The 15,220-nt window shown below is 33.2% G+C and overlaps 1 protein-coding gene across 3 annotated transcripts; it reads left to right on the forward strand.

The window, feature by feature from the left end:
* The first annotated feature begins 1,161 nt into the window (after positions 1–1,161).
* Positions 1,162–12,405, forward strand: LOC110017919. Of its 3 annotated transcripts, none has more exons than XM_020715079.1 (6): positions 1,162–1,543; positions 3,552–3,721; positions 7,464–7,522; positions 9,336–9,364; positions 9,456–10,035; positions 11,691–12,405. In XM_020715079.1, the coding sequence occupies exons 1-6, from the start codon at positions 1,393–1,395 to the stop codon at positions 12,097–12,099; spliced, it is 1,398 nt and encodes a 465-aa protein (XP_020570738.1). In that variant the 5' UTR covers positions 1,162–1,392; the 3' UTR covers positions 12,100–12,405. The 3 variants fall into 3 exon arrangements, with proteins under 3 accessions (XP_020570738.1, XP_020570737.1, XP_020570739.1); XM_020715078.1 differs by having other exon boundaries at positions 1,164–1,543; positions 9,456–10,041; XM_020715080.1 differs by lacking the exon at positions 1,162–1,543 and adding an exon at positions 1,887–1,973 and having other exon boundaries at positions 9,456–10,041.
* Positions 12,406–15,220: the final 2,815 nt, after the last annotated feature.

A 15,220-nucleotide genomic window follows, 5' to 3' on the forward strand; every position in this document is an offset into this window, starting at 1 on the left:
TTATTGGCATAATCTACACTCACCACACCTTTCATGATGTTATAACTTGATTTGTCTGTGTACTATGTGTGAATTTGCATTTGCGCCCTTACTTTAATGTGGGTTTTACAGGTTATTGTAGACATTTAACATATGTTAGCCTAGAGTTTGGTGGCTTTAAGGCTCAGCTGCTTAGGTTGGAAAATCATTTGAAAAATGTTACCAGTCAACTAAGCAAGAGAGGTACATCGGTCAACCTGGTCCAGTAATATTGCAGGTCATTTAGGATTGGTGCTACTAGTTTGTTGGATTCTTACTTATAAATTGTCAGAAAAGTAGACTTGGTTGGCTAAGTGGAGCCGATTGGTTGATCAAGTATGGCCATGGACCCTTAATCCATGACAATGAACTCTAGTCAGCTAGGCGCAGCGATGTTATTAAGCAGAGGGCGAATCATTGTAATCCAATAGGTAGCTTCCTATGGATGAAAAAATATTGAGAGATGACCGCTGAATACATCCAAGGGAATTGTAAGACCAAATGGGTTAGCCCTTCTCCTTAGGTTGGTTTCCATCGCAGTGATGTCCTTGGTCGCTTTACGTACTTAGCGGCCAGTTGTGCTGCTCAGGTTCGCGCCGCTTGGCTACCTCGGTTAATTTTGACCGTATTGCTCACGATCCGACGTATTGGCTCCCGTGTTCTCGATTGGTGTGACCCCACGCTACACATCTTGTCATGACCGTGCCATTAGCTCTCCCCGAGATTGTGCCAGTACATTTTCCCTAAATTGTATTAAAGCATTAATTGAACTACCATCATTTGCATGCTACATGTTCACACTATCTTAAATTTTTCTACATATGTTCACATAATCACGCACATCAGCCAACAATAATTATTTAAGTAGTCATAATTTATATATCAAATATTGACTGGTCTTACTTTAGGAAATATGAGAGATAGATGTTGAATTGATACATGCTTCTATATTTTTTAATTATGAATATTAATAGGGATTAAAAAAATTATATTTAATTACATTTAAGGACATATTTTATTTAATATTTATATATTTTTTTTCTCTTAATGGTTTATTCTTATGATACAAAAAATTAAAATGCCAAACCGCAACTCTCGGGACTAGATTGGGGCGCGGCCTCTCAAAGCCAGCGGCCCGCAAACCTCCCTCTTCGCGCACGTGCCTTTACTTTTTTATGGCGATCCGCAATAAATGTCGAGATTGCAGGCGGATAAGACACGGGCGGGAAAGAGGATGATATTTTTGGGATACAGACCGAAGACGACGCCAAGTGATCCCTATATATTTCCTTGTTTCGATTCTAGGTTTATGGTCCAAGGAGAAGCCATAGAGCGCAAGGTTGAGAGAGAAAGACTGTTGTTGGAAGTGAAGCTATGGGTTCAGGGGAATCAGTTGTGACGGAAGGAGAGGGAGGCGGCGGTGGGGCGATGGATGCGGGTTCATTGTGTTCGATCTGCTTTGAGGGGGTGATTGCCGGAGGGCGGTCTATGGCCAAGCTGCAGTGCCGCCACGAGTTTCATCTAGGTCAGTGTAATCGATTGCGACATTCCTTTCGTATATTGTGTTGTCGCCCGTCCTTTCTGCATTTATGTAGTTTTGGCTGATCTGTGAAGTTTATATTTGGTTGGAGCGTGTGGTTGTGGTTGAATGATCTAGGGGGTGAGTTTGTCCCGATGTGCTTTAGCAGATGTGGGAATTTGTCGGATGGGACTATTGCCCATGTTCTGTCTGCATCCATGGCTTTTGTGTTAAAGTCGGAGCGATTTATTGAACTTTTGAAATAAGAGATCCTTTCTCTATTCAGGCTTTCATGATTTTCTACACGTATCCAAGGGGCTGTCTGGTATTGGATTTAAGGGAGCATTTAAGCTGGATTTAACAGCTTTGGAACCCCCAATTGTATCAATTGAGTTGTGCATGTCATGGTTGTTTTGCAGCTCTACTTAGGATTTTGGTAATTTCATAAGAAGATTAAACAGATCTTTGCTATAGTTGCTGAAATATGCTGGCAATCAAACTATATCTGATAATAATAACAACATATTACACCATATGTTTGTTTTGGTTTTTCTGATAATACAATCTAGGTGCCACTCTTTTTTAGAGAATTATGATTTATTTATTTTTATGCTCAAGTAGTGGACTTATGCGAATGGCTGACCTCTATTCTTAGTTTGCCTATTGGTGATTGTAGCATCATTGGAACCCCCAATTGTATCTTCTTCAGTTTCTCAAATATAGATTTGATGGGTTATTTTTAACTAGTTTGACTAGCTGTAGATGTCAGAACTTGTGCTGATAATCAAATTACATGCCCCGTGTTATCTAGGTTACATAATATCTTCTTTTGTTTTTTTAAATTAAGAAAAAAGCTTTATTTTTTTACCACACTCATGATTATGGAGAGCTTTGAACCTGTGAGAGCAAAATTTTTTCTTCTCCTTAAAATCCACATCTTTTATCTTTGGTTGATTTAGTTTCATTTGGTAAAATTTCAGTAACGGTATGTTTGTTATCAGGGTACATCAAAAATTCATGAACAATTCTGTTAATGGGAAGCCTGACATTAATTTTTAAGAGCCAATAATAGTCTACTTTTATCTGAGAGTTGTCTTATTGTACTTTCTATCACCAAATGTCATCTTCATATTCTTATTATGCTAGATTTCTTTCTGAGTGATCTTGCTTATGATAATGGTTTTCTTGTCTGATCTTTTACTTTCTATCACCAAATGCCATCTTCACATTCTTATTATACTAGATTTCTTTCTGAGTGATCTTGCTTATGATAATGGTCTTCTTGTCTGATCTTTTATCTATATCATCCTGGAACAGCAGCCATCCATATCTCATTGCCATTTTGTAATCTTGTTAGATATTGTTTGTTTTCTTGCATTTATGTTTCATTTTGATTATGCTAGCTGCAGAACTCTCCATACATAAAAAGTGAGATAAGTGCATATTTGCAAAGAGAATGGTAAAATAGTTCAAATTTATCTGCATTTGTTTTTATTGTCATTATTACCATCTGTCTGGGTATATTTTTATTAACGATTTGATCTGTTTTGAATCTTTTATTTTTTGTCTGGTTTTAATTTCAGCTATTAGAAATTTGAAAGTAGTTTTTTTTTACTTTAATTATGCATCTCAATTTAGCTGGATGTATATTTCATGCTATTCTTAAAAAACCATTTGATTTGATGACTTGTATCGTAGGAGCACATCAGATAGATTATTATCCAAAATAAGGATTGTTCAGTTCAGTTGCATTGTCCTTTGTTTCTTTTTTACCTTTTTTATTTGTTTATCAATTTGAGCTTTTGATACTGTTACTTGCTGGGAGTAAATCAAGATGCTGGATTTTTTTAGTTTCCCCATTTTTTCTTCAGTTTTTAAAATTTTTCTAGTTAATCTATTTACCCTTTTGATTTTGTTTTTTTCTGTTAAATGTTAATTCTGTTTTAAGTTATATGTCAATTTTTTATTATGCTTAATAATTACCACTAACTTGTTCCCTTTTTAAATTCTCTAGATTGTATAGGTTCAGCCTTCAATGCTAAAGGAATGATGCAATGTCCCAACTGTCGCAATGTTGAGAAAGGCAACTGGCGTTATGGAAACGACAATTCCCTTTCGCCATCAGTTAGCATGGATGGATGGACACATGCTGATGAACTTTATGAGCTTAATTTTTTGGAAATTGTACAGTTCAAATCCTCCCTTTTTATACTTTAATTCATTGATTAGGTGCTTGGTTGGCTTGATAAATCTCCATAAAAGTACAGCAGACGCAGCATCTTATATTTTTGTGCCATATGAAACTTTTATTCTATATGTTTTATATCTGATATGAAACTTTTACAGCTATTAGACTCTTGATGTGATCAACCTGCAATCGTCTACCATTTGTAACATTTATGATTATTTTTTGTTCATTTGGCTATACAGAATGTGGTTGTTGCTTGCATCTTTTGAAGTTCATTTTAATCAAAGTTATTTCCTCGAGGTGGTTTATCTACTTCAATATGTTGATTGGTCAGTATGATTCATGCTTTCATAGTCAGCCACGCAAGGACATTTCATATCCATTTCCATCATTAGCATTACTTTACTTTTCAGCAGTATTTGTAGTTAAATAATCTTCTATGCAAACGGCTGAAAAGTAGATTTTGCCTTCCTGCCTGCTTGCATTTTCATCATAGGTCTTACTAGCTACCACCTTCTGTAATTTGGGGTTTATTTTCTAATTTTTACTTTAATAGTTCAGGTTTGTGCTTTCCGTTGGGATGAATAATTGTTGCTGACCACTTCACTAAAATGTTTTTATTCTTTCCAACAAAGATTATCATTATAATTATTAGGCTTATCCCAACTATTTGGGGTCAGCATTAGGGATTTTCCATTTGTTTCTGTTTAGTGCTATTTGAGTTGTAAATATTTATTTATCACAAATCATTTAGAACAATTTTTTGTTTTTGTAAGCTGATGTATATGTTTTTTCTTTTTTTATCCTAACACTAATTAGATCAATTCATCTAAAAGGTGCATTTTATACCTATTGTTGTACATGTATAAGTTTATATTCAATCATCTTATTTTCGATAGATGTCACTTGCAAGTTTCAAAATGTGTACTTCACAAATCTTAGTGCGGAATTATCATGCTTTTTAAGGCATTAAAGTCAATTTTTTTTTGCCTTTTATACATGATTTTCTCAACTAGTTTTGATTTATAATAACTTTTTGACAATCAAAGTTTCTTGCTTATTATTCTTTATTTTCTTTTTAGCTTCAATGTACGAAAAGTTTTGAAATAGTTTACTTATCATTGTCAAATAATAAAAAAACTTCCTTACTGTTATAATTTTTTTTATTTTTTGAAATTATTAATGCTTTATTTTCTCTACTAGCTTGATTTTTAATAACCAAGTGAGCAGATGACTTAGGCTCTGTTTGGGGCAGCTGCAGCTTCTTAATTTTTCAGTTGCAGCTGCGCTACCCCAAGAAACTGTTGCGGGGAAGCTAGCTGTCTATTTGTTGCAGCTGCGTGTATTATGCTGCCTCAAACAAAGCATATTAACAATGTTATGGTGAACCCTAATTTCTTTCTCTTATTAGTTATTGATGTAGGTGTATTATGATTAGTTTTTTGTTGCTTTTATGTATATTTTTGGATTTGGATAGGAGGATTTGGATAGGATTTTTTTTTTTTCGTTGTTTACTTTGAGGGTCTTTCTTCAAATAGATGTGTATTATGCTTTAAGAGATTGTGATGATGTGGATTTTCTTCAAGTCTTTTATCTTTCTATCCTTTCTCTACTATTGTCCATTCTCCCTTTTTTCCTTATCCAACGATTCATCTTTGTTTTCCCCTTTTTATTCTCCATTTTACTTTTCTCCCTCTTACCTCCTAAAGATCTCTTTTTTCACTTCTCTCAAATCTTTTCTTTTCCCTTTTTTATGTGAGCATTGCAACCATCCTCCATGTTTGCCACCAACGAATACACCATCTAAAATTATGACAATTAAGATGCATCAATATTAGTATCTTTTTTAGTTTACGTGCCTGAGTACCTTAACACTCCCCCTCTAGTATCATAAAAGGGTGAACTTCATCATAGTTAAACATGTTCTTATATTCAGTCTATGTTGTTCATATCATTCATACATGTATTTCATTCAATTCAATATATTATGCATACATAATTTATAATAGTAGTTATTGTTAAAATGAAGAATCATCATAATAATATGACCAATAAAAAGAAGTGCATATCAATCCGAATAATGCTTTTCAATTGAATTTATAGGTAGCAGTAATTATCAATGCAATTGATTAAGAAGAAAAAATAATGCTACTACATATCAAAAGCAAGAGTACTCACTCAATGGATTTGCAGTCGTTGTTTCTCAGTTTCATCTATGACGTTGACCTCAAATCATTGTAATAATTCCTACAAGAAACCACAACTAGAATTGCTATTTTGATATATTAACATTTTCTTTATGAATTCACTAATATTCTAAACTTAATATATTGTATAACAGTTCTAACCTTCCAATCTCTATTAATTTAGTATTGCATCAACTAATTACACAACCTTTTATTTTAAGCAAAACCCTAATAAAATATTTATGGATATAATGGGGAACTTAATATTTGTAAATGAAATTGATAGCTAAAATTACCTGAACACAAACAACTTTTCTTGAAACCAAACTCTTCACGTGAATAAGGTAAACAGAACTCTCGTCATTTGTTATTTTTGTGCAAAACTTCACGTACTAGCTATGACCTTGCCCTTTCTCGTTATTCTTCGGATTGCAACACTTGAAATCAACTCAAACTCACAGTCGCCTGTTTTTGTTCTTACGTGGGCTGTCCTCCTTGCTCGCAATTGAGCCTTCTTGATGTCGTGCCGCTCGATGATGCAACATGCTTAGTCAAAATTAGGGAAAGTGCACACGCTCGATTTCATGTCCTTCGCCTACCCTTGACGACACCTCTTCTTCGATTTCAATCACAAGCTTTGTTGCCCTTGTTGGGCTCTAGCTCCTCGTCTCCTCTGTTTGACGATCACAAACGTCGTCGCCAGTTGATGTCATCGCCATCAACTTTGATCGATGCACGAGAAAGCCCCAGCTTTCGCTCGTCGATTTCGCTGCCTTCGTACGTGCTAATCAACTCCGCAGGTATGTTGTTCTTACTTGGAGTCGGCGTCTGGTCTCTTGATCTTGTGTATGCCTCTCTTCATATGCGCCGATATATTGAATGTATTTGCCCCTTTGAGTTCCCCACTGCTCACTTTTTTCCTAGGAGATAAAATGAGGCATTACATATGTATGATTTAGTAGATGCTATTAGGGTTCAACTCTCATAGATTCAACATATCGCTTATCATATGATGTTAAAATTGCACATAATTATTCATCAAAACATTTAGATAACTGATTCACATCTGTGGTTTGAAGCATAAAGCGCAAGCTTAATGCCTCAATCAAGTTTTGTCTCACCTTACAAGTGGATGATGAGAAGTTAGATTGGGATAGGAAATATGTACTATTATTGGCTCAAAGTAGATGCTAGGACAATAAAAATAAATCCGAAAAGAAATGTACTGGATTCATTGTTCTAGTGTATTAAGATGTCTACTCTTGTTTTACATCTGATTAGTTTTTCTTTTCTTTTGCGCATATTATAAGTGCGATGCAATAGCTCTTGGTGTGCTGTGGCTACTATTACTTTGTTCTGTCATAATACTATATGTAGCAGAGATAATTTCATTCTGCTTGTGATGCTTTCTATTGTATTTATTTATCGTTCATTAAAGACGTTATTTCTTTTCAGCATTGTTAAGTATCCATCACTTTGAAAAATGTTCATATACAATGCAAACTTTGTTTATTATTACATTTATTTATTATTCTTTCCTCTCACTTTGCAGCCTTACACAATTCGCTGGTGTCCAGTTAATAGGATAGGAAGGGTTACATCATCATTCGGGTAAGCTGAAGGCTTCTTCATTCCATCTTTTTTTATGTTTCTATTTTTCCTCTAAAGCTTGAAAAAAAATCATCAAGGATATCTACTAATGCATGGCATTTGCAATGGTTTCTTTATGAAGTGCATATGAGAATGGGAAATCATTGTTTTCTGTGACAATCACTTTTGATACTTGCTTTGGAACTTAGTAATTGCTTCCTTCAATTTTTTTATTATTATATGATATATCAGTTTTATTTCTCGTTATGCTCACTTATAAAGGTAATAGTTATGGCTGTTTCAGTTCCTATTTCTAAGGATTGAATGAAAATTGTAATAATTCATATATGCATGGCAGAAAAGAACAAATCGAATTGAAAAGGGTTTTTTTTTCCCCTTTTATGCCCTTCTCTGCTGTCTTGACGCTTTTTCCATGCATTTTACTAATGGGCTCGTTTCATTTTTTAATTAATTGCTTCTTGTGGTTCTGATACCTAAAACTTCTTTGTAAAACATGTTGCATAAAATGAACAAGTCAAAAATGCTAATGAACAGCATTACTCATTAGAGAAGAAAAAAAGAATCGAGGATTGGTATCTGTCAAGCCTACTCGACTGTATGAAAACCTTTGTTAGTAGTTTTATCGATGGGGTTTTGCAGTTCTCATGCATTGAATCAAGGAGGTACGAAGGTCGAACACAACCTGACTCCAATAAATTTTGGGGGAAAGACATTTTTTAGCACGACAATCAGAAAGAGGTAAAAAAAGGAGAGTAAAGTTTACCTTTATGTAGGTTTCGGGCAACAATATTGTAGTCAATGGTTGTATTTAAAGAGAAGCTTCAATTATCAAACTAAATATCCAAATTTTTTCCTTTTCTTCTTCCCTTCCTCTTTCGCTCAAGTAGATCACACAAATTTCTTTTTTTTTCTCGTCCGCCTTCCATTTTGAGGACTAGTGCAATCTCCAACAATATTCCTTCTCTTTTTTTCTCCCGCATTTACTGTCGAACCACTTCTCAGCTCTATTAAAAGAGCCGAAGGTTTGGGCATCAACCCGTCATAGCCAAACTCCTTTGTAGGCCCACCAAAACTCTTATCTTTCTCCTCCTTCCTCAAACACTTGCGATTTGATCACGATTAGAGCTAGCCATGAAGTGAACGATGGGATCGTGGCGTACATAGACCGCAAAAACTTTTATCCTTCTCCTTCTTCGAACCCTCGTGGTATAGTCTCTTTTAGAGATAGCCGAGAAGGCAACAAGCGGGTCGCGGCATATAGAAACCACCAAAACTCCTATCAACTTCGCAGCCCCATCATCCTTACCAATGTAGAAGAGGCCTAAGGTGGGCTCTCTCCTTGATTTCCACTTCTGTTCTTTTTAATTCAATTTTATTAATTGTCTTGAGCATTTATGAAAAAAAAAACCTCAAAGTTGGTTCAGGATTTTAGAATCCTTATCCAACAAAATGTTTGTGATTTTAAAATTTTTTGGATGGTTTAGTATAGCTGCATCCAGATCAAGTATCTATATATATGTATGTATGTATATATATATATATATGTATGAACTGGCAAAAGAATTTACTTAATCCATTTCCCAATAATTTTTTCCATCAGAACATTTACATTTTAATTGTGTTTTTCACGCCTTTGAAGGTGCAAACATCGGAATGAAATCAGCATTAAATACTATAGCTGTGTCTCTATTCTTGATATGAAGTTCTATAATTTTATTCAACCCATTTTACTTCAATCTTGACCTCAATTATATGTTATAATTGCTCTCAAATTTATTGATAACAAACAATTAACAAATTGATTGTTTTTCAGGAATGCAGATTCATCTCCATCAGGACCTTGTAAGTCTACCAACCCAGAGTAATTTGTCACCTTTTTTGGTACATTAGTGGGAATTTTGGCCTAATAGTCTGTCAAACTTTTGCTTGGCAGTTGAGGACTTCGTAGGGCCGAATGTCTTCACTGAGTTACCATCTATTTCAGTACCTTCTCACCCATGCCCACATTTTTCTGGTTTCGATCAAGCTCAGACAGCATCAGCTCCAACTTTCCACGCTTCTTCTGGCATCATTACTGACACTAGTTTATATCATCCTCAATGGAGCCAAGTTTTGGACTTCGCCGAGGTTCCTTCTTCTCTGAGTTTACATACCAGCGATGCCCATTACCAGGGCTGGGATCGAAGTCAATCAACATACTCCCATCCTAGAGACTTCGTCACAGCTTCCAATCGGACTTCTTCTGGCATTGTTACTGACACTAGTTTATATTATCCTCAATGGAGCCAAGTTTCCGACTCCGCCGAGGTTCCTTCTTCTCTGAGTTTACATACCAGCGATGCCCGTTACCAGGGTTGGGATTGCAGTCAATCAACATACTCCCATCCTACAGACATCGTGACAGCTTCCAATCGGGCTCCAATTTCTCATGCGGCACCACCACACGGTACAATGCTCGAGGATAGTGGTCCACCCGGACGAGCTGGTTATCTTTCCTATTCCTTTAACGGACGGTACGGGTATGTGGCAGCGAGTTAAAATTTCTCGGCATTTTATTTCTGCATGTGACATACCCTTCCTCCAAACCATATTCATATGAACTTTTTATGATGCGATATTTAGATACATACCACACAATTCTTGTGTATTTGCATATCTGGCACCTAAACATTAATATTTACATGTCTATTTCATCTTATAAAAAATACTACTATCATAATTTATTTATAAGTTAAATACACCTTTCCATGCATAGAATTATGATGCCAAAGTGATAAAACCGTAAATATCAAACTTTGGGCGTTAGATATGTAAATACATAAGAATTTTATGGTATCTATTTAAATTTTCCTTTCATAAATTAAAAGTTTTAGATGATCACTGTCATATTTTGATATAGTCACAGCAGAGGATTTGAGTTACGAAGATGGATATATTCTTTTCTCGTTTGGATGAAACTGCTAATTTTGTAGAGAAGTGAGATTTGCTTGTGGTTTTTTATTCCATTATGAAAACTTCAACTTTTGTGACTTAAACAATGAATTTGGTAGAAAAGGAGATTAACAAACAAATTTCTGACTTTTGAATGTTAATGCTAAAATGGATGTTTTTTTTGCGCCGAGTATCTATTTTTTGATATTATAATAATGGATGTATGGTAAGCCTTGAGGTATTATATACTGCATGATTTTATGAATGTCGCAAGTAGAGTATCTCTATTGGATAGTATAAGATTAGCTATGGTTGCAAAAGATGAAGTGGACTCTGACTAAATTGTAGTCTGTATCAGGATACAAAGGTTGCTTATATTTAAACCAGTATTTTTAAAAGAGCGCTTTAAAGCCCTCTTTACGAATCAAAGTGAAAAGAAGTGTGACGCTTGCTTCAAATGCTGAAGTGAATTTGCATGTTTTTTTTTGGTAATTTTTAAGTTTTTAATTAGTGCAATAAACTATTAAAATTATTCGAAATTTTAATTTGTAGGTTTATCCTCAATATTTATCTTATTGTATCATTTTTTTTTTATATAAACTTTTAAGTAATATTTTTTTATTTAATAATTGTTAATGAATTATTAATTTTGTATAGTCTATTAGCATTTTGGTTAAAAAAAAATGCTGCTTCACTCTGCATTTTGCACTTTGAAGCAAAAATATTGGTTTGCACATTGCAACGTGCTTTGCGCTTTGATAACATTGATTTAAACTAATATTTTAGAATACATTTAGGCAATTTGTACATCTTTTAGTGAGAAATTTTAGGTACATTAATATTTTTGGATTTTTTTTTTAACTTTAAATGATTTTATGAAGTGTTATCTCATCTTGGATTAGCTTTTATTTAAATTGAAATTTTGTGGAGACGGATATGATTTTATTTTCCAATTAAATATTTACTTGTTCCTTATAACTCTTTCTATAAATAAAGATCAATGATAATCATTTGATTCATTGATTGATCAAATGAATGAAACTATTTATGACCAATTGAATCACTCCTAAAACTATATGCATGAACATTTTCTCTCTATCAGCTTTTGTGTACCCGCATGCCTAAAAGCTATCCTTGACTTCATGTATTTTAAAACATTTGTTTAAAGTAATTAGATATTATTATGATTATTTTGCATAAACTAACCTTTTCTTTATTCTTTTTACAAATTTACCAGAATCTATGGTTTACCTGTGCATCCTCATCCTAACAGAAGCAACCGAACTCCTGTGCACAATCGGGAACTCCATCAAGAAACTAATATAACTTTAGAGCAATGGCTTGCACAAAATTCGAATGCCGGCCGTTCGATCTGGCCCCCATCGGATCACACGGCCACGGACGTATACATGTACCCTTTCCCGCCCTCATTTAACATCAGCATAAGAGATATGACGAACACTGGAGCCCAGGTACTGCGATCAGGAGCTCAGTTGGTGCCAATTATGGTACGGAGTAGCTCGATAGAATCTGGCAGCCGGACGTTTTTCGAACACAGAAATCCTTCGACTGAAAGTCTAATAGTTCAGACGAGGTTGGATAATTCGCATCATGGGGCAAATAGAGTGAGATCACCTTATTTTTGAGACCCAGTTGGCTAGTGATCCTTTATTCTGCAGTCGGCTTAAACTTTGAATAATTATTCCTTTTGATTCACTTTTTTTCTTTTTATTTATTTATTTATTTATTTATTTATTATTATAATTACTATTTTGCAATAATAATTGAGGATGAGTCCTCATTTGACTGTGCTACAAACTTTCAGCACACCTTTTGTAAATTTAAATGGCATTTGTTATTGTTAGAGAAGAGATTGGTCAGCTTTGTTGGCTGAAAACCTTAAATGACTATCTCATGGTTACAGTTGATTTATCTCAATATGATCTCTTGGTTCTGGTCATCCTTTTGCTGATTGTTTTCTATTTTGTATTTTTGGGAAGAATTTTGCTGAGTTATTGGAGTTTTATTTATTTCTTAGCCCCATTATAATCTAGTTTAATTTATTTATTAAAAGTATGGAAGGCTTACATGCATTTTATAAGTTAGGAGCTTAGTATGTAAATATATATATATAGAAGGCTTACATATATATATATATACATAGGAAAAAATGAGTTACAAAATGAGAAATTAAATTACAACTCCCATGAACAGAAAAACAAAGGATTAGCACCAATAAAATACAAAGTAAAAGCAAAACATCAACAATTAAAACATTGCCATTGTGTGAACAACATTTAAGAAGCATATGAGAGTAGGAACATTCAATGAAGAGATGATCATGAATTTCTATGTCGTTCATACATAAAACACGTATCAAATTGGCATTCATGCCTCTTAAAGAAAGAATATCACGAGTTTTGAGGCATCTAATAGTAACTTTCTAAATATGAATAGCGTATTTTAAAGAATAACTTTTAAATCAAACCATCTTAAATCAATGCACATGAGGAAAAAATGCATAAAGAGAAAGTCAAACATTTTTATGAGCTCAAGTTGAACCATTATTCCAAGAACATGTAAGACCAAATATCATATTAAGATTAAAATATGATAAACATTAATCTTGATTAGGTTTTCTCATGATAAAACTCACTCTGGTTAGTTACTAGTTAAAGATTCAAATATGTTCATCTAAACAATTAGGAAGCAATATTTATCAATTTTTAAATTTCATGTCTCCGGCACAAAATTGAGAGCTCATTATCATTTGAATTATGGAGAGCAACAACAATTATACCAACACAATTCAAATAATATATTCAAATTTAAAAATAGAGAAAATCAAAAGGCTTCATAAAATTATGAAGAAGTTAGGGGGTTAGACAAAATAGCACCATCAAACTTTTTTTTTTTTTTTTTGCCATAAAAATTGTACATTTCTTAGAACACGATCATATTGCTATAATTTTATATGTGACTATTATATTTTATTTGTTGTATGATAGTTTCTTATTACTTATTTAAAAGACTTTGAAACATTTTATAATAGGCGTGTTTATTCAAGTACTCTGAAATAAACTAACTTAAATATTTTTAATAAACTCATTCATTATATAAAATTAAGGGACTTTTTGAGGGCAGCTGCAATTTATTAAAAAATACCTGTGAAGCTGCTGAAAAATAATATGATGTTCAAAAAATTACGGTGGCTATTACAATTCTTTTTTTAAGTCAGACCACAGCTAGAAAACTATCACAAAACCCAGTCATGACAGGTGGGAAATCGTAGATTTCAGCGGCAGTTTTTTAAAATGCTGTCAAAATACAGTGTACCCAAACAGACAAAACTACAGTGAGGTGTCGCACTGCCATCCTAAATATATGATATAAATTTGCCTAATTAAATGCCATTTTAATTGACCATAATATCCCCAATAACAGTCAAAATTAAAAATATATGACACGAATTTTCAATATTTGCATTATTTTATGCATCTCATTATAAATTTAAGATTTCTTATAAATTTTCAGTAAAAATCTATAATCCTAAAATATCCTTCAACACCCTGATAGAGTATTGTAGAACATATACAATAATTCAATTTAAAAACGGTATAGAAAGTATTAAGCTTCTATCAATGCTGGTCCATGAGAGGACCTGATGAACATATTACAAAAGTATATAATTATATTCTTATTTAGGGCTATCAAAAAAGCTCGTTGTTCGCGAACAGTTCAGTTCGTGTTCGTGTTCGGTTCGTCAATGAGTTCGTATTCGATTCGTTCGATAAGTAAACGAGACGAACGTGAATAATTTTTTTTTTTTTTTCATTCGGTTAGTTAAATGAACCAAACACAAACAGTGATATGTTCGTTCATGTTCGAATCGCTATTGTTCGAAGTATAAAATAATTATATATAAAAAATTATGATGTTAAAAAAAAAAATTAAATTTTATAAATTACATTATATAATAAATTAATAATAATATATATAATATATATTTATATAATATAAGTTATATAATTAATATATAATATTATTTTTATATATTAATATCAGGGATGTCAAACTGGCTCGTCGTTCGCGAACAACTCGTGTTCGGCTCGTTCATTAAGAAACGAACACAAAAAGTGACTTCACGAACAATTTCGAACACGAGCTTATTTCAAATAAACTAAATTTCAAACGAACCGAACACGAACATAAACTTTGTTCGTTTACACCCCTATTCTTATTTCACCACATTAACTTTTAGGTTATAATAAAATAAAGAAAAAAATTACAGACATATCACATAATTCGTGATATTTACATTTCTTATCATTTAGTGTCATAAATCAATACATAAAAATATTTTTTTTATGTTTGAAAAAATTTGAGCTTTATGCATGTAAACGAGAAACTTTAGGCGTTAAATTTGTAAATACATAAAAACTATGGGGTATGTATGCAAATGCGCCGTCTACATAAAAGTTATGTAGAATGTATGAAAATGCCATTGGGCAATTACATACATGGCACACAATTATTTACATATCTAATATGTAAATTTGAATATTTGCATGCACAACACTCAAATCTTTGCCATCACAACAAAAATGTCACCATTACTACCTTATCTTCTAACCCCACATGTAGTATATAGTTTGGATGCATGCATGCTAAGGCATGTAAATACATAATTCAATTTATCTATGCATTAAAGTAAACTTATGGTAGAACCTTTCAAATCCCATTACTGCAAGAAATAAACAAAATGCT

This window comes from Phalaenopsis equestris, unplaced genomic scaffold, assembly GCF_001263595.1.
Source record: "Phalaenopsis equestris unplaced genomic scaffold, ASM126359v1 Scaffold000002, whole genome shotgun sequence".
Classification (NCBI taxonomy): Eukaryota; Viridiplantae; Streptophyta; class Magnoliopsida; order Asparagales; family Orchidaceae; genus Phalaenopsis; species Phalaenopsis equestris.